Here is a 27657-nt window from a genome sequence, read left to right as displayed (position 1 = left end):
TGATTTTATGGCCCATAGCAAAATTGCTTGTGCATGACTCATATTTTTGGATTGCATTCACTTGTGCGGGAATTGCCTTTCCTCATAAACGTTTGCTGAAACTTCTTGCTGTATTGTTAGCATAATTTCTAAATTGTCTAAGGTTACTGCTTTCACATTTCCACTATGACACTGGCAAGTCAGGCTGTTTGTATTTATTTTTCATTTTTGCATGACTGTTCTGAAAAGGTGTGTTTTCTGTCTTCCAAGTGATACGACAGGCTATGGAAATGTCTTTGATGACAGCGCAGTCTGATCTTGTCTGGGAGTCTAGACGGGCTGTAGAAATGTCTCTTTTTGCATATCATACACCAAATCATTCATAGGGTTGTTTAGCCCTGCAAGCTCACCCAGGAGAAAATAGATGTAGTGTTCTATGCAGAAGAAGTAATATTTAAGTTTTTGGCCTTGCCTCTGTATAATCAGACTTCAACTTGCAAAGTGAGTCACAGTGATGTGCTCAGATCGAAAAGAAAGACAGGCTTCTACTACTTGAGAAAGAAGAGAGGGTCATTCAACAGTATTTATTTGTGTGAGTCCAGATCAGTGTTACACAGAGTGTTCTGCTTTGTGGGTGTTGTGTGCCCTGCCCCTGCAGAGCCCTAGAGTCTCCAGCTCAGCTCCATACACACACAGATGGATGTCCATACACACACAAATGGACGTCCATCCACATGGCTGCTGACAGGTCATGGGCTATTGCCACCCCTCCCCTCTTCAGCAATGAATGGAGGAGCTCATTAATTTGGTGCCTGGTTCATTCTGGCAGTATCAGTCCCTGCAGTAATTCCTGTACCAAATTTAGGAGAGGGGTCTGGGCTGCAACAGCTTCAGATACTACCAAGCCTGCTGTGTTTTTAATGGCTTTTTTCTGGTTCAAAAAAGAACAGTGCTGATATATTCTGCACCACAGCTCTTCTTCAGTGAAATGCAAAAACGCTTTGCAGCTCAAGAGCCTGGAACTGAAGGCTCACACAGTGAGCAAGAGCCCCTTCAGTCTTTAACCCTCTGTGTCAGTCCATAAAGAGCTCTCTGAGTTATTCCATGCTTAGCTGCCCTCAGGCATGACACACAGGGGATTCACAGCACACACATGCACTTTTGGAAGTGTCTGGCAGAAATATGGGAGCCTTTAGGGCTCTCTCTTTAGTCTGCAGACACTAGCTTGTTCCTTGGCTTAGCTGAGGTCGTCCTTTGACTGTCCTCTTTGTATGGGTTTGATTCTGGGCTGTGACAGGGCTGGTCTGGGACTTGAAAAGGGGCAGTCCTTCTCCCCCTGCCAGCCCTAGCCATTCCCTCCCTGCCCAGTTTTTGTGCTGGCAGCAGTGCTTGTCAACACTCACATTATGGGGAGGGAGCTAGACCAGCAGAGAAGTATTGATTTATTTCTGTTTTGTTTTGTTTTGTTTTCCTGGGGTATTTTTCTCCATTAACTCACTCAGTGTGAGAGTTGATGAGAGAGCGTGTGGCTGGGGATGCAGGGCTGGGAGCTGGACCATTGGCACCTGGCGGGGCCTACCGTACCCGTTTGACCCAGCAGTACTGCAAAGCCCGACACTGCGCTGGGACAGCTGACCTCTCAGCAATAGCACTACAGCATCGACTTCTGAAAAAGGCTTCATCACTGCAAGAAATCATCCCCGTCTGACTGATAACTCAGTACCAGCCACTTATTGGAAGGTGCATCTTTCTGATTTGGGAAGATGGGTGTGATTACTTGAATTAAAAACTCAGCAGGATGCTTTACAAAGACCCTAAATACACTCCTCAAAACCATTAGTGCTGTACTTATACTGCACCCTTTTAAAAACTTTTCTCATGACCGTTCCAAATATCACATTAAAACAGCTGCAAATTCATACATTAGTTCAATCAGAACAATGTTATGATTATATTTGTATTATTATTAAGCATATTCTCTTTGAATTTCACTTTAGAAGCAATTTTTCTTACCTGTTTGAACAGACAAGATTAACTCTATGAATTTTGATAAGAGCAGGATACATCAGGGTATCAAATCATTAAGGAAAAAATTAAGTGATAGAAATTTTTACTTTGGTAGATTTCATCACAGTTTCAAGCAACAATTCTAGAGAACAGCAAAGTTCACTGCTGCTGTTAACCCATAGAGTGCAAAGAGAAAACATTATATGGCCTAAGTGAAATCATACGACACATGGCCTAACCTTGCATCCTTTGTGATGGCACTGTTTTGCTTGTGTAAGAATTTAGGATTTGTGGTATGTTATCCAGTCATAGTCTTCATGACGCAGGAAATGGCAGAAATATGAAGAAAGTGACAGGGTCCATGACCAGGGAGTTAAAAATAATGGTGACATTTTCAGCTAGGCTATGTAATGTTATCTCCTTAGAGCATGTACTTTTAGTTGTTTGATTTCAGCATCGTGTCTGAAAATAACTGAACACATTTATTTTCACAGTGAGGGGTCTATTTTCTCCTCAATGCATGTGCTTTATGCCCATTAGCATTAATGGGAGTTATACACACACTTCCAGGGGAGAGGAGACTTAAATAGTCCATATAGATGTTCTCTTGTGGATCAGTAACCACTGATTTAAAGAATGTAAATTATAAAATGAAATAAAAACCCAAACAAACACATGAAAATTTGGTTGTTTTAGTGTGATGGGATCTTAAATCTATATAACTTAACCACAGAATATGAGTCATTGTAAACACACTTTATTCTAAGATCTAAATATTCAGACCTTTCCTTGTCCGGTACTTGAGTAATTATTATTGTGATAGTATGTATAACATTTTAGCCTCTGTGGTCTTATGGCTTGTTTACTGGGCAGCAAGTTTTCTGTATGGTCAAAGTTGATTTTAACAGAACATGGACCACTGACTGTAGATTTATTCACACGTCCAGATGATTGATAGTTAGACCTAACTGCATGTCTCTTTTGTAGATATATTTTCTAGAAAGCTTGCTCCCATTGTGCATGCTTCAGTGATGTTACACAGTTGCCGCTGTCATAAATATACTCTAACAACCACGTTTGTTGCTTACCTGAGTTATTGAGAATGCTCTTTGCACCTTTGGTTGTGAAAGAAGCAGCTTCTCATCCACCTTCCGTTCTTTTTTTTTTTTTCCTTTCCATTAATCTGTTCCGAGTCATATTCTGCTTGCACTGTGAATAAACAGAAACTGTAAATCATTTATTATTTGATTGTAATAATATATAAAGTAAGTTTGCAGCACCGGATTGGAGAGTTTGAAGTTGTAATCATAAGGAGCTTATTACTGTCCATTATATTGTTAAACCAGTTACAGGACAAACTATTGCATCTGTTTGGCCATCTTTTGGACAGTTCTAGTCATACATTTAAAGGGTGACTAGTATGACAGGTGGAACTGGAGAAAAGTAAGAAAAGGTCTTTCCCTAGACCATCTAGGAGAACCTGCTATGCCAAGAAAGCAGTTGTCTACCTTTACACAGGTGTTACCTCTGTCCTCGTTTCCTTGCAGTGAAATCAGAATCATATTGATGTTTATGTGACTTCGTTAGGTTTCAGAGTTAATATCTCCCTGAGCCCTTTTAGGGCTGCTGTATTAGGTTGTTTGTGTACTTCCCCATTTGCTCTGTGATGAGTGTTAATCCGTATCTCATTTTCAAGTACGTGACCAGTGAGGGAGGAGCTGGCAACTGCCTGAAACATGTGGATGGAGTGGTACAGTAAGCAATATCCCACTATAAAATAATTTCCTTTGTTTTCAGCAGCCTTTAAAAGCTGCTCTGAGATTCTTGGGGTTCTAGACAGAGAGAAGTGTGTATTTGTGACCAGCTCTCACATTCCAGCGTGGCTGTTGAGTCAGTTATTTTTCTGGGTAGAGTGGAGAAGAGTTGGTACTTTGTGCTCTATCTTGAGACCCCTGTGTTTCACTGTGGATTTTGTACAGAAAACATATCCCACATCTCTTTCATGCAGTTAAAACCTGCTGTAGCTTAGAGAGAGAAATATGAAACAAGATTTTGTGTCGTGTAGTTACCCAGGTAGTTTTTTCAGTAGGTTTACTCTGCCATCGTAAAGCTCCTGTAGAGCGTGTATTGAGTTGGGAAATGTTTTTGCCACAAGAGCAGAGTTGAGACTCGCCATAAAAATATTCTTTTTTAAAATCTGTGTTGAGTTACAAGTATTCTTGTAACACAGATAAATGGCTCACACACATATTGAGAAGGCAGATTTGAGCAATAATAAGGGGCTGTCCTTACAACCAAGTTTTATGCAAAAGCGCTCAAAGATAAAGTAAGATACAGTAGTTGCAACAACACACACAATCCAGGCATAAAGGACGATTAAATGGATTGTGAGGTAGTGCCTTAATTTCACCATTTGATACTTACACCAGGGAGGTTGGAACACTGGCCTCAGAGTTTGAAGTGTCTTTTAACAAAGCAGAATCTCTTAAGAATTGTTGGAAAATGTAAAGAGCTAAGGTTTTTTATTTGCTTCCCCTCCACCCCAGTTTTATAATGTTTAGTCCTGAGAGACTTTTAAAATTGGAAGCTCTTAGAGATGACCAAATGAAAAAAAAAAAAGAAAAAGAAAAAGAAAGAAAAAGAAAAAGACAGCATACTGGGAACTCCAGCTTTTTACTTGAATAATAGCTGAAATATTGAACAGAACAAGCTCTTCGTCCCTCATCATGTAAATTTTGACTGATACAGACAGTATTCACAAAGTGATTTTTGAAGTAGGTTAAATAAGAACTCCCTAATGAAAAAAATGCACTAGTTTGAAATCAGTCAATTTAATTACTGTGTTTTATGAAGGCCATTACCCATTGCTGATTACTAGGGTGATAAAATCTTTAAGCTTTGGTAGCCTCCATAGGGGGTGAGCTGATCTAAGTAGAGCAAAGTCCAGTCATTATCACCCCAAATACTTGTGTTTCTCATTACAATATTCGTTACTTTAGGTTACTACAAATACTTTGAGGTCTTTATGTAAGCACTGGTTTATGCTGTAGAAAAACTATGTTGTTATGTTGATAAGTTAAAACCAAGCAGTTATATACTTTTACAGTTTCAAATGAGGCTTGGCTACATCCAGGCATAGAAATAGATACATTTATGCCTCTGAGTACGCATATTCATGGCTCTGTGCTTGTTGGTAAGGAAAAGCGTGAGAGTTATTTTCAGTCTGTTTTCATACTTAATAAGCTGGAAGTTCCATGGCGGGTAGGGACAGTGGGACAAGCAGCCTCTCCAAGTGGAGCCTGTCAGCGGGTTTTTGTGATGTTCTGTGTGATACAACAACGGGTGGCACCTGGTGTACGAGGTCACTCTCCTGCCTGATGCCATGATGTACGCTTGTTCTTGCTAGTCACAGTTTCTTCTGTTTCACTATATATATAAATGAAGTTCCACTTTCATTTTATTACTGGAAGTACCAGATTTTGAACGACTCATTAGAATGGTTTGGGTTGGAAGGGGCCTTAAAAATCACCTAGTTCCAACCCCCCTTCCATGGGCAGGGATACCTTCCACTAGACCAGGTTGCTCAAAGCCCCATCCAGCCTGGCCTTGAACACTTCCGGGGATGGGGCATCCACAACTTCTCTGGGCAGCCTGTTCCAGTGTCTCACCACCCTCATGGTGAAGGATTTCTTCCTTATATCTAATAGAAACCCATCCTCTTTCAGTTTAAAACCATTACCCCTTGCTCTATCACTACACACCCCTGTAAGAAGTCTCTCTCCAGCTTTCTTCTAGGCCCCCTTTAGGTACTGGAAAGCTGCTATAAGGTGTTCCTGAAGCCTCCTCTTCTCCAGGCTGAACAACCTGAACTGTCCTCATAGGAGAGGTGCTCCAGCCCTCTGATCATCTTCATGGCCTCCTCTGAACTCACTCCAGCATGCCCATGTCTCTCTTATACTGGGGGCCCCAGGCCTGGTTGCAGGTCTCCAGGTGGGGTCTCACGAGAGCCGAGTAGAGGAGGAGAATCACCTCCCTCAACCTGCTGGTCACGCTTCTTTTAATGCAACCCAGGATACAATTGACTTTCTGGGCTGCAAGTGCACTTTGCCAGCTCATGTTGAGCTTCTCATCAGCCAACACCCCCAAGTCCTTCACCTCAATCTATTCTTTACCCAGCCTGTATTTATGTTTGGGATTGCCCTGACCCATGTGCTGGTCCCTTCTCTCAGTTGATGATTAGACAGTAAAATTAAATGGGCATTAGTGAAAATGGAAGGGGCAAGTGGAGGTGTGAAGTAGTCATCCTAAATATTCAGTTGATTGTTTTTCCTTAACTTCCAGTTGCTTACGATGAAATATTACAGTAGTTCTCCAGAGACAGCTTAGTAGCTCCCCGGAGGATTTCATAGGGTAAAAAGACATGAGTTTCCAATATGATACAAATATCTTTTATAAGAATTCCTGAAGTCCTCATCATATGAAATAAAAAGCTTAAGAAAACCAGCCAACCAACCAACATCTGGCTCCAGTCCCTTTTATTCATTTGCACTCTACTTTTAAAGCCGACGTATGTTTCCTTTTCCCTTCCAAAGGCCCAGATCCTCCCCCTGCAGAGAGGATCAGAGAGAACAAGCCACATGTGACAGGAGTTAATCATGTAGCTTAATGCACTATTAGAAGGCACTCAGATAACGAAGTGATGAGAGCAGCAGAAGAGAAGCTGTAAGAGATCATTCTCTTTCTGCACAGTAAAGCCTGCAGGAGGGGGAGAAGGCAGAGCTGGATCTGACAGTCTTCCTGTGGGTGCTTTGCTGCTGAGCTGGGAAACAGTGTGAAGGGCAGGAGAGAAAGGCAGGCTCCAGATCGGACATACCGGTCTATCTGCTGTATGTTTAGCCCCTCGGCACTACCAGTGGCCTCACTGCTAACTCCCCAGTTACTGCTTCTCCTGAAAACCTTTCAAGAGTCTCAGTAGAAATACAATGTGGGTGCAGGCTTCCCGTGGTAGGTACAGGTGAAGCTGTGGAAGCTGAGCGAGTGCTTTAGCTGGTCTGCCCCATCCTGACCCTGCATCCTGCAACACTGGTGGGGACAGAGCTGAAGTCAAGGCATGTTAATAGTGTCATAGAGTATGTATTTTAAATATCTAGTTAGTGTGTTGGCTGATATTTTCTCTGAAAGTTTGTGCCCCCTTTCTCATGTAAAAAATGTTACTGAAAAAGGTTCATGGCTTTTGGTAACGGAGTATGGAAAGGGAAAAGTAAAAAATTCAGTTTAAGCTCAGTTTGTGTGCAGCAATTTGTGAATGTCATTGAAATTTGTGTGTTATCATTGTGGTGTTAGAACACTTCTGAAACAAGAGTTGCTTTGTGTAATTGATTTTCTGCATGACGCTACTGTGGTTTCAGCCTATCACATCCAGTAGTAGTTTTCATTTTGAGAATACTTAATTACATTTTTAATCATTTTTTCTGGTTTGCAAAGTGGTCTGTATTTTGAACGTGAAAAAGAATTTAATTTGTGACTTGGAAAATAATGGCTAAACCTAAAATATCAACTGAGGATAACTCTGGGCCTCAATATGTCCTATTCAGCAGATAAAATTCCATATACAGTGTTTAATTTAGATTAAGAATGTATCCTTAAGTGCCTTATATTATGGAAAAATCTATGTCTGAAATGAAAACAAACCAACCAACCAAAACCCCACCAAAACAAACACCCTGATATTTCATGGATGAGCTTATGCAGCCAATGGAATGTGTACAAAATCTCAGGGAAGACAACAACTCTCCTGGAAACTGAATTCTTCAAGCAGTTCATAAGCTACTTTTGGTGAGAGTCCATTTGCCAACTTAGAGCCAGAAAGCTGCAGCAAAAGTCCTTTACGGTTCCTGTTCCACCAGATTTCCCATCATGAATCATGGTGTGGCCATGGCTGGCTTGGGTTGGAAGGGAAGCAAGTGGAGCTGAAGACACCAGGATTTATTTCTTCCCTGAGGCAATAGTCCTGCACTCAGCTGAACATCCAGGGAGGCACTTCTGCTGGTGCAGCCACCCCACAGGCTGAAGCTCTAGTATTTCAAGTAAAAATGATGGTATGATTCTTCCAAACCGATGTAATTGTCAATAAAAAAATACGTAGATATTGGAAAGAACACTAGGTTTAACGCGCATTACCTTCTAGATTTGAATCTAGATTTGCTAGAGGAGGAATTCTCCTGGTTTCTTAGCTCCAAGTGTTAAATGTCCTGAAATTCATGTAAAAATTACAGGAGTTTTCAATGACTTTGAAAAATGGCAATCAAAGCAGGACCGAAGTCCCCATGGGAGATGAATGGCAGGCAGTGTGCCTCACTGTTTTTCTTAATCAGTCTGTAAACTGATGGCATTATAGAAGTGGTGGAAAGGCAGGAACTGCAAGAACTTTGCTGCTTAGGGCACCACCTCTTTTGAAGCAATAGTTAGCTCTTCTGAAGCAAGACAGATGTTCTTTCTGCTCCTGTAGCTTATTAATTATATTAAATCTCTTTTGTTTCCCAGGACTTAAACAGGCCAATAGTCTCTTAGTCTCTGCCACTGAAAGTCTCAGTCGAGGAGATCTGTAGGAGAGGATCCCAACAACATGACTGGTGGAAATGTTCTGGTGTGCTGAAGAACAGGCCATAAGCTTGCAGCTTAATGTTTGCATTTTAAAATTAAGAAGTGATCTAAGGAAACAAAAGTAATCTAAATTTCAACTTGCAGTCATCTCTTTCAGGATGACTTGTGATTACTCAATATTTTATCCACTGTAGTTGATAGCAAGTCCAGTATTTTGATACGTTAATTGAGGGAAGAAGAATCTGTTTGATAGTTTGGACATCATTCTTTCTGGTTAATTCAGGAGGGCCTGAGCCAACTCTGATGATCTAGGTGGAACTGTAGCATTGTCTACAATTAAAGATACTTTCCACTTCCTTGTTCTCTTTTCCACCTTTTCAAGTTTCAGTCCTCAGGCTGAGGTTTTCCATAATTGATATTTGCTTCTAGCACAGGTTTTGTTTTGTTTGTTTAATTTTTGATATTAAAGGCAGCATCATAATGCGAAATAAATAACATGCTCAAATTGAGGGAGTTAGCCTTAACTCTGACATTTCCTATCTTTGAAGTGTTAGAGTCTGCAGTCTTAGTGTTCTGTTAACATGCATTTGTGGGTCATGTATGTCTAATTCATGGACTAAATATTAGTCTGTTCTCCTGTTAGACTGGCATCGAGATGACTGCTGCAGGCAGAGGGGTAAGTTTAGAAAAGAATAATGGGCATTGAAATGCTTGAGTTCCTGTGTAGGCCCTTTATACAGTGTATCTTTGCACATTACATGTAAATTATTAAAATAACACCATTGTTTGTTTGGTATTCTGAATATAATTTATCATCAACTGCGTAACAATTCAGCAGCTACTGTTCTCTGTAGGAGAAAAAGTCAAAGTTTGCTGAAAATTGATTCCGTTTCTGTTTGAAATTAAGGGTTTTTTTTTTGTCACATAAGCTAATATTTTGTCTTCTTTTTACTATGGCAGCACTAGTTAAATCAGACCCTGCTGGTGAATTGCAAAGAAATAAATCACAACAGACATTAATCTAGATGAGGGCTAAGTAATTAACTTCATAGAAGGGTGGCATATACTGTGTCTCTGACACTAGACTGACTGCTGTGCATAGAATAAATGCAGTATTTAGGCTGCCTATGGTATTCAACCCCTTCAATTAAGTAAACAAATATATATAGAGCTACTCTGGAGTGTATCCTTTGTGGTCTAAACACTGTATCTTATTAAAATCATCTGCATGCAGTGTGTGGGGTTTGAGTTCCTGCCAGTGGTTTCATCCATTGTTAACAGTGATGCTCGGCTCTCCCAAGAGTTAAATACAGTGGTAGTGTAGTTATGTGAAAAGGGTGCTCTTGGTTACTTTGGTGGCCATTTCCTTGCATATTACCTCCCACTTTGTTTCCATCCATGTGTGTGGCATAGGGTGTTGCCTGGAAAAATATAGGCTTTTTCAGGGAAAAAAAAAAAAAATCCATATAGGTTGAGAAAAATATCAAAGGCAGTCTGTAGTTGAATCTGGGGGGCAAGACTGGGGCCAGAATAGGTGCTTGCCTGCCTGCTGTATGTGTGTGTAGCAAGACATTTAATATTTACATTTACATACCTGTTTTTGCCACAGTGACAATGATAAAACATGTGTTGAACTCCAGAAAATAGGATCAGTTGTTTAAAAGCAAACTATAATTCTTCTTTTTCATTTGTAAGCATTACGACCCTCATCCTACAAGTACTCTCTCTGACCTGTAAATTTAGAATAGTAGGCTGTTCTACTTTTTAGAAAACATCAAGCTGAAGTAGTTATATTTTATCATCATCAAAAATATTTTTACCTACAATGTAATAAATGCATTCAGATGTTAAAGTATTGCACAAAGTATTTGTAGCAGACTTCTTTTCAATACAGCACTTAATTTTAGAGGGTGATATGGACCATATAGGTTGATAAAAACTCTACTTAGAGAAAATAGCTAAAATTATATTTGCCTGAAGCTACATTTATTTCATGATGCTCTTAAATTGCAGGAATATAAAAATGGTGAGAAACCACATAGAGAAATAACTTAATGTGGAGTCTGAGATTTTAGTCATTCAAGTTAGTTTACTAGGCTTGCTGTTTTCTACAAACTCAAATTAATCTGAATATTTTCTAAGCTTTAATTATCTGTCTCTTCAGAGAGTGTTTAATTTGCCCTTCTCAAAATTATAATAGCAAGAGAGTATTTTAGAAATGAGAGGAACATTAATTTTCATATAGTTTTTGTTTTCCCTGCTGGATATGAGATTTTTTTGCAAACACGGCTGTGTTGAAGCAGAGAGAAGTAAACAGGGTTGTCTAACATAAGATCAGCCTTTGCCTCCAAACAGCAACAAACCCAAATGCAACTAATGAAAGATGTGTGTCAATCAGAAAGTTTCTGATCTCTAGGAGCGTGGTGACTAGCTACAGGAACCCATCAGCTTAGATCAGAATAAGGTTTTCTATGTACAAAAATAAGAAAGCATTGCACTTCTATGAACTGTGTTTGAATGGGTCGCAGGTTTTTGTCTTGGGAACCGCTGTCACCCTTAGAGTGTGTGTTGGACCACCGTGCAGGCTCGTCTGCAGACGTCTAATTGAAAGCAGTGTGTGGCGATACGGTTGCATGGGCCGGCTGCAGACCACATACTTTGGCAGATCGTTCCAAGTCGTGGTGTGACGGTTCATTTTCAGATTCTCCTTTTACACCTGCGTCCAGGGGACGTGTGTGTTAGAAGCGATTGTAGACCCATCTGGTTGGAAAAATTCGCCGCTTCAGAACAACCCCTCGGTCAGAGACAAGGTTGAGGAAGTTCTTCCCATGGCTGTTTTTTGCTTTGAGGCATCTGAACTCTAGGTGAAGACAAAACAAGAAAGAAGGGTGATAATTAACAATACTTCTACTGGTAATCAGCAGTGGAGGTTATGAACCAGTGTCTCAGTGACAGGTAACTTAACCCATGAGGTACGGTCAGTAAAGGAAGCACAATAAGTTGAACACAGATGACTGTGCTCCCTTTGGGTGTTATGGGACATTGGTTCCTTCGGAGTGGAGACTGCTGCTGAAACTGCGATTGCATTTTATGTCCTTCTCAGGAGAGTCCCCAGCTGTGCTGAACACGAGCATGGAGGGATAAAGGCAGAAAGAGGTGTCCGTTCCCATCCCAAAGATTTAGAGGCTCCAGGGAAGGCAAGGAGCCAGGAATAAAGTGAAATATCCTCAATGAATAATTCATTTGCTGGAAAGTGGTTTTTCAGGGAAACTGAATCTATACAGAGATGTGGACAAATTGAGCTGGAACACTCTCAGCCATAAAAAAGATGGATAGGAGTGGAATATACAAAAATATTGAAATATGTTGTAATATCTTATTTCAGCCTTCTGGATAGATTCCTTTGAAAGGCACATGCAAAGCATTTTTTTTTCTTTTGGTCTCAAAATCATTTCCTTTTTTTTTTTTTTATGAACCTAACTTAAAAGACTGAGTGTTGCTAGAATGTGTTAAATAATCTGAAAAGAGTGTCTTCAGTCACTGGGTTTTGTTGCTTTTCTGCTTGCTTGGGGAGCCCAGCACTAGCTGGCATGAGTGGCAGCATTGAGAATCATCTGGTCCCAAGCATCTCCTTTTCCTGAGTTCTATCTGACAGTTTGAAGAGAAGGAGTGTTCAGTGAAGTTCCTGATAGCACAGTTTCTGGGAGAACATGGGAAATACAGTTTGCGTTTGTAAGATACCTTGTATGGAGACACAGAGATGGAGGAGGCTGTTCCTGGTGAAACTCCTATTCATACTGCTATAAAACCTGCACCTGGCTGGCCTGATGGCCTCAAGGGAAGAGGGATCTCTTCCTCTCTTGCCAGATGGACAGGAACCATCTCCTTGGTCAGTATGAGCTTTGTGGTGGCATGTGTTTGTGCTTCAGGGCTGGAAAGTCAACAGGAGGGTGAGGTGGTTGGCTAGAGTGATCACCCAGGAAACAAGGAGAAGGTTCAGAAATCCAAGGGCTCTGTGGTGGCACCTTGAGATATAGTCTTGTTGTGCACTGCACAAATCGCATAGAATTGTGACACATTGGCAAGGCAAAGCCAGGTGCTTATCACAAAGATCCTGGCAGTCATTTCCCTTGGGTCTGGTGATTTTGTTCTTTATCTACAGTGGAGAATAGGCACAAGTTGGAGCAATCTTACCTTTAAACTTTACAAGCCTTGTTGTAACCCCCTGACTCTGAAAAATGAACTGGTGGGACCTACTGTGGTTGACCTATGTGGTCCAGCTAGACAAGTCCCTTCTTTCCAAATCTAGGTGATACTTAGATCCTTTCCAGTCTTGAAAGCACAGCTCAACACATTATCACCCCAAAAAGAAGAATGTGAGAATGATACTAGAAACAAGGGGCTTCTAGCTGGTGAGGAACCAGCCACCTCTAGCAGATGGGAAGGAGAACAAGAGGACAGAGAGATTTCAGCTCCTAATTTACAATCCCTTTGCTGTTATATCCCATCATTTCACTTTCTAGGCCCTTTGTATTCTGTTCTGTCCTGCCAAGAGTTGCCTTCCCTTGGGATACGTACATATGGCAGATCAGGGTAGCACACGCTGGGAAAGATTCACATAGGTGTAATGTTATTTATCTATAAGAAGATAAGTGTAATGCCTCACAGGGATAGGCAGAAATCTGTTTAGTGCTCCTATCTGGAGGCTGCCCCTGGGCTCGCTGATGTTACCAACCCACCTCTCCAGTGCTTAACATTAATGTGGCTGCCACATCTCGGCCCTGGTGTTCAGCACGCAGCCCGTCGCGGTTTGGGCGCTGGGCAGAGCTTGCTGTGCATGGGGCCTGCAGTCGGCAGGGGGGCTCTCCTTTTCCAGCCACGGTATTTGTGCTGCACCGTTCAGCCTGGAGGAGCATACTAGAAAGTTATCTTCTCTTATCCAAAATCTGCATGTCTAAAATCATAGTAATGGAACTGGTGGACAAATTAGTTCTGAGAGTTTGCATCACATAAATCAGTGTTTTAATGTTGGCAAGGAGAAGAGTTTGTGAATTAGTTTAAATGATAAAATCTTAAATGTATCTATTATTTATTATGCTACATGTCCTTGTTATTTGTTACACATTATTGGTCAAGTAGGAAGCAGTTGCAGATTCTCACAGATAATGAGTGCTTTTGGAAGAATATAAAAGTGAGTTGGGGGAAAAGATATAAGAAGTTGATAGTGATATAGAGAAAACGGATTTTTATTTTTTGAATGAGAGGCCCCAATTGTCCTGGGTTAAATATCTTAGAATAGTTTGGGTTGGAAGGGACCTTTAAAGATCATCTAGTCCAACCTCCCTGCAATGAGCAGGGACATCTTCAACTACATCAGGTTGCTCGGAGCCCCGTCCATCCTGGCGCCAATCAAAAATAGGTCACCCTCCCGACATCTTCAGAAGATGTTTTGCTGTACTAAATTCTCACTCCTGTAGCCGTGTAACCATCTGAGCACGTGTAACTTCACAAGCAGAGGCAGGTTTATTTGGATGCATAAACGTGCAGTCACACTTGCAGCTCAGTACGCTTGCAGCCTGAGCGCTTTGATGTTTTAAAAGCCAGACAGAAGACAAAAGTACCCCTCTTCCAGCAGCTTCACAGACAAAGTTTGGCTAAAGTTACCACCTTGCTTTGATAATACTGGTTTTCCTCATTAGAATTAGTATCTGATGCAACCTAAATGTACCCTGGTATTTAAGTTAAAGCAGCGTGAGTAATTCAGTCAATTAATTAGGTGTGGGTAGTGCTTACCTTCCATTGTGAAGGGATCAAAGGAGAACACTTAATAGCATTTATTTTCTTGTTCTGCTCTGTACCTTAGTGTCAGTTCATTCAAATAACCTTCTGACCCAAATGTTAATATAGGTTATTATATTATTATGCTTTGAGGAATATTTCTACTCTGCATTGATGTAATGACTTCTGGGACTCAATGAGTGCTGCTTTTAGTAACTGAGAGTGGACAGCAAAATGGCAAAAACACACAACGAGCAAGGAACCCCCAAGTACCTCTAAACCTCTGCCCTTCTACAAAGTATCTCTTTGATTCTTCTGCCCCTGCCATGATATTTACAGAAAAAACTTGTATGGAGAAGCTGAAGGGGAGATTCCACAAACAGACCCAGGCCTCCAGCACTTGTGGGTGTCAGTGGGCCCAACTTGAATGGAAATGACTGGAAGGGGAGCATTCATTCAGACAAGAATTTGAATTGGAGTTTGTGGATGCTTTTGTTTTTATTTGCGATCTTTTGCTGTATAACTATTGTGATGTGGTATTAGGGCCTTCACAGAAGGAAGTGTGGGGGGAATAAAAGTCACTTTGTCCTTTGACTTGATTGTTGCCAAGGTTTCCTTCCACATCCCTAAGGAATTTATACTAGAGAGGTTTATTCTACTGACAGTCTATTAGCAGGATTGGCCCCTCATTGAAATCGTGATGCAGTGCGTGAGATTCAATAAGGTAAAATAAGTTCTAAGTAATTAGATTGTGTGGGGGCACAGAATGTTTTCATCTCTGCGCTAAAGGCATTCACTTAATGATGAATTGTTTTGTGAACTGAGTCATTAAAAATGGCCCAGGTCTTGCTAACACTGTCCACTAACAGTAATGCATGTAACGCATACATTAATGGGGAGAATCTGAAAGTTTGAGATACCAAGTTGCTTTAATAGGCTGGACTTTGTTTGTCTGTGGCCATGCTACGTAGTAAAGGAAATTAAATGATCTCAATGTCATGTATATATTTAATTTTTTTGTTCAGAATGACATATTGTCTTCTTCAGCCATTTAATACAATGTAATGCTGTTTAGGACTTTAGAAGACAAGGAGAAATGAGGCTTTATTAAATTCAGTAAGTCCTTTTTCCAGATATTGTTCCACTTTAATTATTTGACTACTTGAAATAAGTGAGACTCACTTAATGTTTTCATTCAGGGGTTTGGTAAATAATAGTGCCATACACATCGCAAGAAATAAAATCTTTTAGGACACAAGCAATAGTAACAGGGAAGTTGCTACACAGCTGTTTTTGGTTGCATCTGTGACAGAAGGATCTCTGCACTGTCTCTTAACCTAGATAGAGCAGCTTGTGTAGGTGTGTGGCTGTGACCAGCCTGGGTGGTGGGGCACTGACCTCCATTCTGGTGTTACGTTTCCTTCTGCTGAAAGGTTTTGAAAGAACGGAGCTGGCTTTCAAACCAAGACCATAACAGATCCACATGGGTGCGTGTGAGCGGGAGAGACAGCTGTCCCAAATGATTTGCTGCTCTAACTCTGGTCTCCATTCCTGGGAGAAGTAAAGGAGGAAAATGCAAACAGTGGGAGACAAAGAAGGGAAAGCCCAGAGAGTGCAGCGACATCTATTATTGAGAGCCGAGACGGCTTTCACACAGATTCTGTTTCTTAGTCTGTAGCCTCAGTAAATGCTGAACTGTACTATATTTGGTGTTTCAATACGCAGAAAACAAACTTGGTGTACACTAGCCCTTCGTGATGTAACTGAGTCACTGATACGTGCACTAGACATGTTTGTCCCCAAAATACTGGATGTAGAGGCAAAGTTAGATACAAAACAGTCAAAAAACTCATTGGTCCAGTGAGATACGGAGGAGATATTTTGATCCAGTATTGCACGTTCCCGTCCATGCCATCAACACTGAACTTGCAGCTGCGTATGTGACACTTCTGCTGGTGTTTTAGAAGTGAGCCACTACAGATGGAATACTGGGTACTGCAGACTGGATTAGCTGGGATCATACCTGTTCTCTAGTCAAAGACATCCATTTTCTAAGGTGGACAGCAGCTTTTTATATGCCTCACAGTGTATCTCACTGCTTCTTGTTTCCAAACAGTTGCCTTCTTCATGCCAAGCACTGCATAATATCTTTAAAGAGTTTTTTTTTTTGGTATTATATTTAGGACACAATCACAGGGCTTCAAGGTGGTGGTAAAAATGTGTGTGCTTCATCTGGATGTTTGTTGCTGTCTTACGGAATTTGGGTTAATGAAAACAAAATTTGAAAAAAAAAGCTTTTTTAAAAAAAAAGAAAAGTTAATCAGCTTGCATTATCTTCCAGAAATTACAATGTTGGACCCAGCTGGAAATGACGGCGGCATTATTTTGCCGTGGCGCTAAAGCATTCTGTCTGCACGTTCAGCTATTTAGATTACATGTCCCTCTTGAAGCTTAACGTTCAAGAGCTCTTCATTAGAAACATCAGTGGTATTAAATGGAAATAGATTTTGCATGATGATATAAAAAATCATACCAGTAATACAGTATCCAGTTGATATAACATTTCTGTCATAATGCGTTTCTTGTAATTGTGAATTCCTTAACGTAGAGGAGAGTAACTAAAACAACACAATATATTTATTTTACTACTAAGAGCTCTAATGAACATCAGGAAAACAGTTTCGATACAGCGCTGTAAGAGCTCTGTGGCTTTGCACGCATTGCCCTCAGTCCCGCAGACGGTTACACTTGGGCGCAGCCTCGCTGGCTGCAAATGGCCACACGTGTGTGAAGTTAAACATACATGTAGATGTTTGTAGGGATCAAGGCCTCGCTTTAGTTCGGAAAATCTGAAATATTTTAACCAAGGGGTAGATTCTGCAACAACACTCTGGCAAAACACTTTGCCTTGAAATTAAGTAGATCACATAAAATCAAGCATCTTTTTTTCACTGCCACTGACTGTAAAAGCTCCTTCCTACCTGAGTAGGAACCTGCCAGGTTTGTCCTGGGAACTTGGCATCACTTTACAGCTGTAGAAGTAGCTGCCCAGGGCAGGTGGGTGAGGTCCAGGCCTTGGTCCTTCACTGTGCACAACCACCCTGACTGCGACAGGAGCACTGCTCCGAGGTGGGGCTGCGATTTTGGGCCAGAGGGGTGACCGGCCTCCCCTTCCCACCTCCTGATTCCCTGTCGCTTTCCCCCCAGCTGGCTGTTCCGCACAACGACGAATGGACCCGCTTCGCTCGGACACTGGTGGAGATCCGCGCCAACCGAGCAGACAGCGAAGAGGAAGGGGCCGTGGAGCTGTCGGCCTAGAGGAAGAGGAGGAAGAGGAGGAGAAGCAGCGCCTGCCATTGCCAGAACAGCAGCTTTCCCCCACCGAGTACGCCGGTTTTCAGTGTCAGAGTCAGTCTTGCTGTGGCTTTTGATGCCAGTGTACGTGCCAGTATTGCTCAAAGCATTCCATATTAATCACACTGCTTTACACAAGGCTGAAAGTATCCAGAACGTTTTCATACTTTATATTTCTGTCTGAAAAGTAAGAAAGAAAACACAAATCAACCCTTTATGGGTTTAGTTGTTGCCTTTTAACTACTTAGTAGCTGTATTTAATAGCTAGGAACCCCTGGTTAAACTTGTGCTCACATTGCCCTTCTGGCATAGTCCTATTAAATCCATATGAAGCCAGATATGATTATGTGCAGATGTGGTGTGCTTCACTGTATGGGACTGGGCCAAGGACTTTAGATGTGGTGTTTCACATGGTGACTTACATTATGAATGGATGTACTATACGAAAGTTGCTGCTCCCTATTTATTGCGGTGTGCTGCATGGAACATATTTATTTGAAAGCATTAAAATAAACGATCCTAAAGCATGTGCATAATGAGAGAACTGCATTGTCTGTGTGCTGCTGTAGAGGTTACATTAAAGGCCACATAACAATTACAGTACATCAGTTGTGCTTAAGATGTAAAATCTATAAAGGTTGGCTTGAGTGGATGGAATGAGTTTTCTTTTTTTTTTTTTTTTTAAGATGCCTATTATTTCTAGGCACTTTAACTATATTTCAAATACAGTTGGTCACTGATACTTGTCATGCAAGTTAACACTAACAGTCTGATAAAAGGTTGTGGTTCCCGAGTATGACACTGGTATTGCCAATAAAATGTATCAAGCCCGTTCTGTCGCAGTGTGGTTAATCGCTCCTTGCCAGCAGCGCTCAGCGTGTTCATTACCGGGCACTGGGAAAGTCTGACTGCACCGACACGCAGAATGCTCATGCGGCTGCTATGTAAATAGGTACCTTTGGCTACGGGGACTGGCTGGTGATGGACTTGCACACATCACATCCTGCTACAAATTTTACATGAGCGAGCACTAAGCCATGTCAGCTTCTAGACCTGATTTATTGTATTTATTTTTTTTCTCTCCTTTATGACAAACTGGTGGCTTGAGCAAAGAAATAGGGTACAAGCTGATCTTCTTGCATGCTGTGCAGCCCAGAGGGGCGTGGGTGAATGCTCACCTTGGTGGAAAGGCTGATGGTTGCGTTCACATCACAGTGTTACGCTGAGCCAGGGCATGGCTCTGACACGTGGGTTTGACAGTGGTTCACACTTGGGCAGGCAGGTGAACTATTGCGGCAAGAAACACTGAAAGTCAGTCAGCAACAAAGGTTTTGTAGGTAAGATTGCATCATCTTTGGGCAGTCATGTCGAGGACTATATCATATAATGCTCTTCAGAGCTATGGTCAGAGCCAGAGACACCGGGAAGTCTGCACTGCTAAAAGCAAGAGCCAGCTAAGAAAACTAATCATTTGGAGAAGCTGGATTTCCCTTATCCTCTAGGTGGTTAGAAATAACTCCCAGTGAAAGAGCATGGGCTAGTTTCTTCTTCATGCTGGGAACTGAAGAAATGTCCCAGTGCCTGTGAACACAGGACCTGAAGCTGCCTCCCACTGGCTTAGACATCATCTGTGATTCTGTGATCATCTCGGGGTTGTTTTTTTCCCCAGTTTCATCTATGTGGGCAAAGCAGATTCATCGCTCAGTGGCTGGCAGGGGCACGCTTTGGCCATCGGTGTGCCACGGGGTGGGACCAGACGCCGGCACAGACACATCCGTGCTGTCACAGAGGAGAACAGGCCGGTCGCTCGCTGCCCGTCAGCCTCCTACGATAACTCCGTATCTGCAAGTGAGGGGACACTGTGCCAGGGTGCGCTGCGGCGTTCAGCTGATGGTCTGTTCTCTCCCAGTCATCGTAGACAGTGCTGGGGAAACAGTTGCCAATTATGGTTCCACTTTTTCCATACTACTATTCAGTTTTTGGAACCTAAGGGGGATGGGCTGCATGTTCACCTTCCAAACTCCCAACTTTATGGTATTAACAGCTTGTAAAATGGTTTTAAGAGCAGCCTCAGAAGACCTTCAGCATTTGCCATTTGCTGCTGTGTGCAAGTGAATATGACCAAAGTCCCCCCCTTTTTTTTTTTTTTTTTTTTTTAACATTTTTCCCTCCTGCTTTTTTTCAAGTGGGGTTCAGCAGCGCAGAGAGGGAACAAGGAAAAGATCTGGATTTCCACAGAAGTGACCAGGGTTGTATGTACAGAGCAACTCCACAAAAGGGTCATTTCACACAGCTGAAGCAGATAGAAGAGAACCCAACAACAACAAAAGGCATTTACTCCCCTTCTGCAATGGTGACTGCCAGGTGATGAAGTTTCTGACCAGCCTTTGTTGCGTCCCTTCCAGGAATCTCCAATGGTTTTTGTTTGATTTTCCTGCTGCTAAACATCTAGCTCCACCTTACTGGCTTTCCAAAAGAGCCTGTATGACAAGATGGTCCTCAGGACCTGCTCGGTAGGGAAATAAATACAAAGCAACTCTCTTTTCAGCAAAGAAGCAGCATCTTCTCCAGGCCCTTTTGCCTGCAGACATCTAGAGAACAGGAGGATGAGCACAAAGCGTACGCACTGTCCTCTAGCACTGCTGGGATGCTGCCATGCCTGCTGCGGGCATGGAACGAGTTAGAAAACAGCCCTGGCTCTACTCTGGGGCCATTGCAGGTGAGCCTTCTGTGACGTGAAGGACAAAAAGTGCCTGCTCAGACTGTGCTGGAGAACACATCATAGCCAGAAGGTGAGACAGAGCAAACCCAACCAGGGAAGAAGCAGGCAAGTGGCACATGAAGATGAGCAACGTGGGCTAAAGAAAGGCTGAATTGAGGTTTAGGATCTGAGATGGATGTGGGAGAGACAACTGTCCTGCGCTTGCTGAAGGGAAGACCAGAGGCTCCCTTCATGTGAGTGCCAAGGATCAAAGCCCCACCAGCACAAGTGAGAAGCAGAGGGATGGCGTGGCCAGGGATTTGTTCGGAAAGGAGCCACAAAAGATCACAGGGAGACAGAGTAGGTGGCACTGGGGGTGGGAGCTGAAGGCATCAGCTAAAGTGGAAGCAGGGTTACTTCACCTTTTCAATGTGCTCTGTTCAAGAGACCCCTTGGTAACAGAGAAAGATGATGATGGCCAGGGCACATGGAAAGAGCACATGCATAGTGTTGGTCAACCTGGAATATCGCCAGGACACACCAACCCTCCATGGGGCTGGAACGCAAGGCCCACAGACTGCAGGACTCATTGTGTAAATAGTGGTATCTGGACCAAGGGAGTGTTTGAAAGGTGAAAATGAAATGGGCTCCCTCCTGGGTCTGAGAGCAGCACAGACATCTCCAAGGAAAGGCCATCAGAACAAGCATTTGATGCTTGAGATTAGGCTCAGCAGTTGCCACAGGCTTGTTACTTCAGAGACAAGGCAAGCAGGACAAATGGTGCTGGGTCGCAGTGATTCAGGAGCTGCAGTGTTTTCCACAGGGTAATCTGTTCCGTGGTCAATCTTCCAAGATGAAAGGTACTTCCTCCTGCAGCTCAGAACCAACGCCCCAAGCATTCGCTTCTTCTGAAAACATAGGAGCCCTTACTATGTCCTGGAACATCATGAGCTCTTAATGCAAAAGACAGCCTGCGTCCCTAGTGCTACGGGAACAAACGGGAATAGGTCCTTTCACACAAGACATATGGAAAAAAAAGCTCTCAAGAGTTTTGGCAGCCTTAGATACAAACCAAACACAGCAGAAGACTGAAAAACCCCCACAGAGCAAGAGGGCATCCTGTGTCATGTGGGATTGCCCCTACTGACCAGTGACAAAGGAGACTGCTGTCACCAGGGCAGCATCAGTCCTAAGGAAGGACTTGGCACCTAATGGTGCCTCTTCCAGGAGTAGCAGCTTGTCCTTAAGGCACTTACAGGACTGGTTCTCCTTGAAATTCATAAGCAGAGCTAACCTCTGTAGTAACACCACGATGCCCATTGTGCACTGGTTGCACAGCCTGGGGTGTGGGCGAGTACGGAGGGAGCCCAGGCAGCCCATTGCAATGTAACTGGAGCAACTGGAACAAATCTTGCACGCAATGGTACTGCTTCCCAGGGTGATGAGGCATAGTGTGAGGAGCAGTTAAAATGAGCACACATCGTAAAATGCCATCTCTATCTGAAGGGCCAGACACCCTGATGACATCCCCACGCTCAGCACTGGGAGAGGCTGCCTGTGCTCGCACCTGAGCCCCCGCTGCCCACCGCGCAGGAGGCAGAGCTGCCCTGCAGTACACGGCGTTGACGAAACCCCTTCATCCCAGGCTGGTCCTGTGTTATTTGCAGTGTTTGAAGCTCTCTGGAGACACTTACAATACAATGTCTTGCGATGTCTATATTCTCAACCATTAAATAACTTAAAAATCATCACTGCCTCTGGAAATTGTCTTCTAGCTTACGCAAAAATGGCACATATTTCAACCAGAGTCTGAATTTCACAGCAGTGTTCAAACAGCAACGGTTGGATGACTCCTGTTGGGGAGAGCAGCTCAGCAGCGTGCCATGCCTGTACATTGGGGAGCGTATGGCAGGGACGTTCCTGAGCAGGCTGTCCCTTCCTAAGAAAGATGCAGAGTGGTTTGTCAGGTTTCGTATTTTTAGCAGGTTCAGAAAAACCTGCCCAAGTTATTTTTGAAGCCTGTGGTATGTTTGCTCACAAAAGCGTCCCTGCAAACCGTCAATATTAAGTCAGCTTAAACCCAACCCATTCCCTGGGGACCAGGCAGAAAATCATGCCTTGGCTTCTGTTGGACCCAGAAACACAAATACGGGGTAACTGCTTCAGAGACACCCCCCACCCCATTCTGATGCTGAGAGGGGATATCGCGAATGTTTGATTTTTTTTCCGCCACAGGGAGTTAGCTGGGCTGCAGGAAGCAAGTGAGGTTACAGTTTATCCTGTTCCTCCCACACTTTGCATAACTCACCCAGAAACCCAAAGCGGACAAACATCTAAAGATTGTCCTCCGGGCCTTTTGTTTGTTTGTAAGGCAATCTGACAATTTCTTGGCCTGTAATCGTTTCAGAGCAGGAATGCATCCTTTTGTGTCTGGAGGAAGCTGACTGTGGGCACAGATCTTCCCCAAGATCTCCGGGCACAGCTCTAGCGTGCTTTGAAATGTTTTGAACTGGGTTGCATGTTACTGAAGCAGTCACGGGCTCTTCAACCCTTCTGCCCCTGCCTCCATCCTCTACTGGGTCTGAAAAGAGGGACAGAAGGACCCCCAAAAGACAGTTAAAGGGGAAGTGCCACCATGGATGGCAGGGAGGTGTCACTCCAGCCTTGTTTGTCAGCCTGCCAGGGAGAAGATGAACACTGTGGCCTTCTGAGATGGACCTGCCATAGGACAGCTGCACCTGAGCTTTGTCCCTTCACCCTTGGGATAAAGGACAAGTCATAAATACACTGCCAGGCCTGAAAGAGAGCGCAGCAGGAGACAAGGGAACAGGCCCCAGTTATGGTTTGCTTTGTAAAACACAAGCAATGGCCTTTATCATGCAAGCCAAGGAGTTGTGCAAGTCTCACAATAACCCAGCTCTGATTCCTCTCCCGTTGCCGGCTGTGAGGCCCTGGCTGTGTTGGGCTTGGCCTGAGGCAGCGCAGGGACGTGTCCCGGCCAGCACAGCCCGGCTGTCCCTCTGCAGGCTGGGCAAGGGGGGCAGCTGCCGGCTGAACCCCCACGTCTGGCCGGGCGCTTCCTCTCCCGGAGCAGGGAAATGTGCAGCTCAGTGCTCAGACACCTCCCTGAGCTGCTCTTTTTCTACATAAAACCTTGACAAGGTATATCAGGTAAAAGCATGGGATGAAGTGTAAAACCAGCTCCAACATAGCCTGACATGTCAAGAGTGTAGCACAGGTAGCTCCCGGTGAGAAAGTTTAACTTTTATGACAAGCCTTAACCAAAAATCCTGGCAGTTAATTTTCGAGTAATGCAAGGGGCAGCTTTTTATTCCTGCTTCTGAACCAAAGGAGCCGTCGTTTGGGGAGACTCGGGCAGACGGGGCTGAGCGGCAGCTCAGAGCCCAGCGCAGTCTCTGCGGCTGGCTCGTCTGCTCCCCTCGCCTTCACACACACCAGACTACAGATGCTACTCCTGCCACGACTCCATTTCACTGGTAACTTCACAACTGGTCCAAGGAAATAATCTTCATGATGATTCAAACACAAATACAATAATAGAGCGATTCCCATTTCAGTTTTTCCACACGTGTTAGTCCAACAACGTGATATTTCGTACCAAACTCATGCAGCTGCAATGACACTGCACCTACACATTCCCTCAGTTTACAGTCAACGTTAACGGCACCCACCCCCACCCCAAGGAGACAATCAAGACCAAATGTCTTCAGAGGTATCACAGGTGACACCCAACAGTACCTTCAACTGACTAGGCAGTCAGACTGTTCGTAACACATTAACCTCCCCCCGAAAGTAAAGATCAAAATATCAAACCTTACCAGGATTCTGGTTTTTGACGAAGGAAAAATGGCTTTGTTTTGTTTTGTTTTGTTTTTTTCAGTGACATCTACACCAACAGATGTCTTTTCTACACAGGGGAATTTGGGTAACTTTATTCTCAAGCTGCAGGTGTTTTGTAGCCAACACATCCAGGTATTAACTTCATAACTGAAGCTGAACAAGACATTTGATGTAATCTGCTACTTCTGTAACAAAATACCATGTGTGCATCTGTTTGAAAGGTTTATTTCTATCTTCATAAATACATGATTTTCTAAACACTGTGCAAGGCACCAAAAAATTAAGTAAAATCTTTTCTTTTAGAGTATTTTAATCTCTTTTGACTCAATGAAGTAAATAAGAATCTGAAACCACCTATTTGCCAATTACAAGCCAGCAGTTAAGGCAGGTACCATCGATACAGTGCATGATTTTCTATTGCGGTTATTTAAACAAGCAGCGTTTTACTATAGAAGTGCATATACAAACTGAATTCCGAACACCAGCAACCCAAGATAGGCACCTAGTTATGAAATTTCCTTGTATGTGTAGTAGAATGCCAAAAGTACTGCCATAAAGTGCAAAGACTATGGACAATAACACTTTCTTCTGAGCATGTTGATACCAGTAACATAATACAAGGGCTAAACATTTATAAATGTGGTTTCCATTACAAAAACATGTTCCACATAAAAGCTTCATAATACAATCCAGAAACAGAACTTGTGCGTGTACATATTTAAAAAGTGGAAACTGTACTGGCATACTTAGGTACCGGGGGTATATCTGCTGACCTTACAGACACGCGTGAAGTTTATCGCCCATTTACACGTACAGTCAAAATCATTCTGCTCTGAGCACTGTGATCTCCACTGAGCTCTTCCATTTGAGTGACGATGTGCGACATCCACCCTGGTAATCTGCAACTGAGCGTTGCCTGTAAGATGATCTGGTTCACAGATCTCACCCAGCCCTCCCCAATAAACGGAACCTAAAATTAGTGTCTTCCCAACACAAGCACATGTCAGATGTGGACAAATACATTCATGGTCCCAAACTTAAAACAACTGGTAAGAATTTCACAGTGATCTGGTTAAGGAAGCACAAAGACAAATGATTACATTTAAGATGAAAATTGCCTTAAAACTCAAATGAAGCTAAACTGTTACATGATGAGAAGCTAAAGGAAAAAAGTATTAACCAATTAGAAAAGTGGCTCTTCCCCAGCTAATAACAAAAAAACCCTACAGCAATAAACTTAGGGTCCTACTGCTGCAGCAGCCTTTGAGGTAGGTGGCGATGGCTTAAAGCGAGGTAGGTAAAGTCCAAACTTGTTTTCAATCCCTGCAAAAGTAGCAACTGCCAATTTATAACCACCAACATGGTCAGGGTTAGGAGCAGGGAGTGTGATCCTCGATTTAGGAACTGGCTCTGATCCAGCTGGTTTTCTGCAAAATAATTAAAATATTAAATTAATTTCCATAGTATTCACAAAAACCTCACCCATAAAGTAAGCTGAATAAGACATCCGAGTCTACCTCCCAGTAAGGAGCCAAATTAAATGTAACGAGAAATACCCTGTGTTAAAACTGTCCAGAACAGTTAGGAGCCTTCATGTGGATTGAGCATGGTCAAATCCATGTAAAATTTGTAGTTTGTTAATGAAAACTGCAGTGTGGGGGAGCAGGGGATCGTAAGTCTCTGCTACAGCGCACAACCAATCCAGGAACCTAGACGAGTTTAAATAATTTTTGTGGTGGCTTTCAAACTACTGTCCCCAAGGCTTCACGAATGGTCTGCAGCTGCTCCTGAGATCGTGTTAAACACCCACATGCACATCCATCTGTGTTGTCAACAAAGACAAGAGGCAGAGCTGGAGCTCCAATAAATAACTTTTGGACTAGGTGACACCTATAGAGATTTTTGGATGTCAAATGCCCTGCCTAAACAGACCCTCCCCCAAACTAATGAGCGTATCCTGACTTGGACACATTCCCCTACAGTTATGTTCCCAGCCCGTTATTCATCCTGTTTACACTAACAAAGGTCCCCAGATTGAAATGGTGATATAAAACGTGGCAATGTCCTGCTGTGAAACAGGTACTGGAATATTATCCCAACCTCCACCAGTGTAGTGTGGCTTAAATAATATCTACAAAGCCTTTCCAGTGTGTGTCCTCTGTAACAGCAAGACAAACCGAGGAGCACCCAGACCCACACAGAACCAAGCGGGGCTTCATGGTGCCAGGTAGATTCAGACACCACACACTTACATTCCCCCGAAGTCCACGTAAAACCATCTCTGCAGTAGCTCATAGGTCACCAGAGTTACACCAAACTGAGGAGAAGATCGAAATACACGAGCTTGAAAGAAAAGAAAAAGTCCCTCAGTGACAAAAAAACACCATTAGAAATTACTTAGTAATCAAAGCTGTTTTACGCACCTCCTGCTCCTTTCCACAGAGCCTTCGGACCTTCTTCTCGAAGGATCTTCGCAAAGCAGTCCACAACACCGCTGTAGGTGGTCTGGCCTGCCCGGGCTGCCACCTGTAGCCTTGTTTTGATGACATCCGCAGGGGTGACCAGAGAGGCTGCAGGCATACCTGCACACAACACAAACATCAGCAGGTGGGCACCACCAACTCGCCGCACACGCTACACGCGTCGTGTATGCAGGGGTAACTGCGCCTTTTGTCCTGCAGCCAGGAGAATCCAGCCACGTGGGATTCAAGCAGAGGCCAGGAAGGAGAACAAGCAACAAGAAGCAGCCATTGCGGATGTGGCTGCACCCTGAACAAACTTCTCTTGGAGAAGCAGGGAGGCGCGGGCTGGATTTTCAGCACTAACCTGAAACTTGCACAGTTAATAAGCACAATGTTATAGGAGGTGAGGTTGATCTTTTCTTTTCTTTTCATGCCTCTCTGTGGTTCCTGGCATTCTGGTTGCACACTGTGCTAGAACAGCCTGGACATGGGCACACACCTCCCCACCATGCAGCAATGTCACCAAGAACCAGATAATGCCGTGCACGCTCAGCAAGGCAGGAGAGCTAAGGTTTAAAGAAAGGGTAATTCTTCTCCTTCAGAACGGCAGACTGCTCAGCTGCAAAGCCACAGCTGACATCCTCAGCAGAACACTTGGAGAAAGATTTAAATTTACTCTGGCAGATAATCAACTGAAAGCAAAAACTACCAACTTACAAAATGGGTGGTATTTCTAAAATAATTCCTATCCAAACCAGGGCTGCCCACGTTTAGAATAAAAGAAAAAAAAAAAGACAAAAAAAAAAAAGCACTGAGACTGTACCCAGAAGACACTGTCTCTTATGGTTTTATTACTTTTCCATTCTGCATCTGTTCCAAACCAACTTGGTCAGATGTAGATGCATAAATCTC

At 43.2% G+C, this 27657-nt stretch overlaps 2 protein-coding genes across 9 annotated transcripts in view; one reads left to right on the top strand and one right to left on the bottom strand.

Annotated features, from left to right (window-relative positions):
- The window catches only part of DYNC1I1 (dynein cytoplasmic 1 intermediate chain 1), a 190576-nt gene extending 172020 nt beyond the window's left edge, over positions 1–18556 (top strand). For all 7 annotated transcript variants that reach the window (XM_071805116.1, XM_071805115.1, XM_071805114.1 and 4 more), the window contains one exon: positions 17575–18556. In XM_071805116.1, coding sequence (XP_071661217.1) covers positions 17575–17685 — 111 coding nt within the window. In that variant the 3' untranslated portion in view covers positions 17686–18556. The remainder of the gene's footprint in view (positions 1–17574) is intronic.
- A 5936-nt stretch (positions 18557–24492) lies between these two features.
- The window catches only part of SLC25A13 (solute carrier family 25 member 13), a 100945-nt gene continuing 97780 nt past the window's right edge, over positions 24493–27657 (bottom strand). For both annotated transcript variants that reach the window (XM_065832432.2, XM_065832431.2), the window contains 3 exons: positions 26707–26865; positions 26536–26626; positions 24493–25710 (listed from right to left, as the gene is read on the bottom strand). In XM_065832432.2, coding sequence (XP_065688504.1) covers positions 25521–25710; positions 26536–26626; positions 26707–26865 — 440 coding nt within the window. In that variant the 3' untranslated portion in view covers positions 24493–25520. The remainder of the gene's footprint in view (positions 25711–26535; positions 26627–26706; positions 26866–27657) is intronic.

This window comes from Patagioenas fasciata, chromosome 2 (genome assembly GCF_037038585.1).
Source record: "Patagioenas fasciata isolate bPatFas1 chromosome 2, bPatFas1.hap1, whole genome shotgun sequence".
In the NCBI taxonomy this organism is placed as follows: domain Eukaryota; kingdom Metazoa; phylum Chordata; class Aves; order Columbiformes; family Columbidae; genus Patagioenas; species Patagioenas fasciata.
Note: the sequence above shows the minus strand (reverse complement) of the source record. Positions and strands in the feature narration are given on the sequence as shown.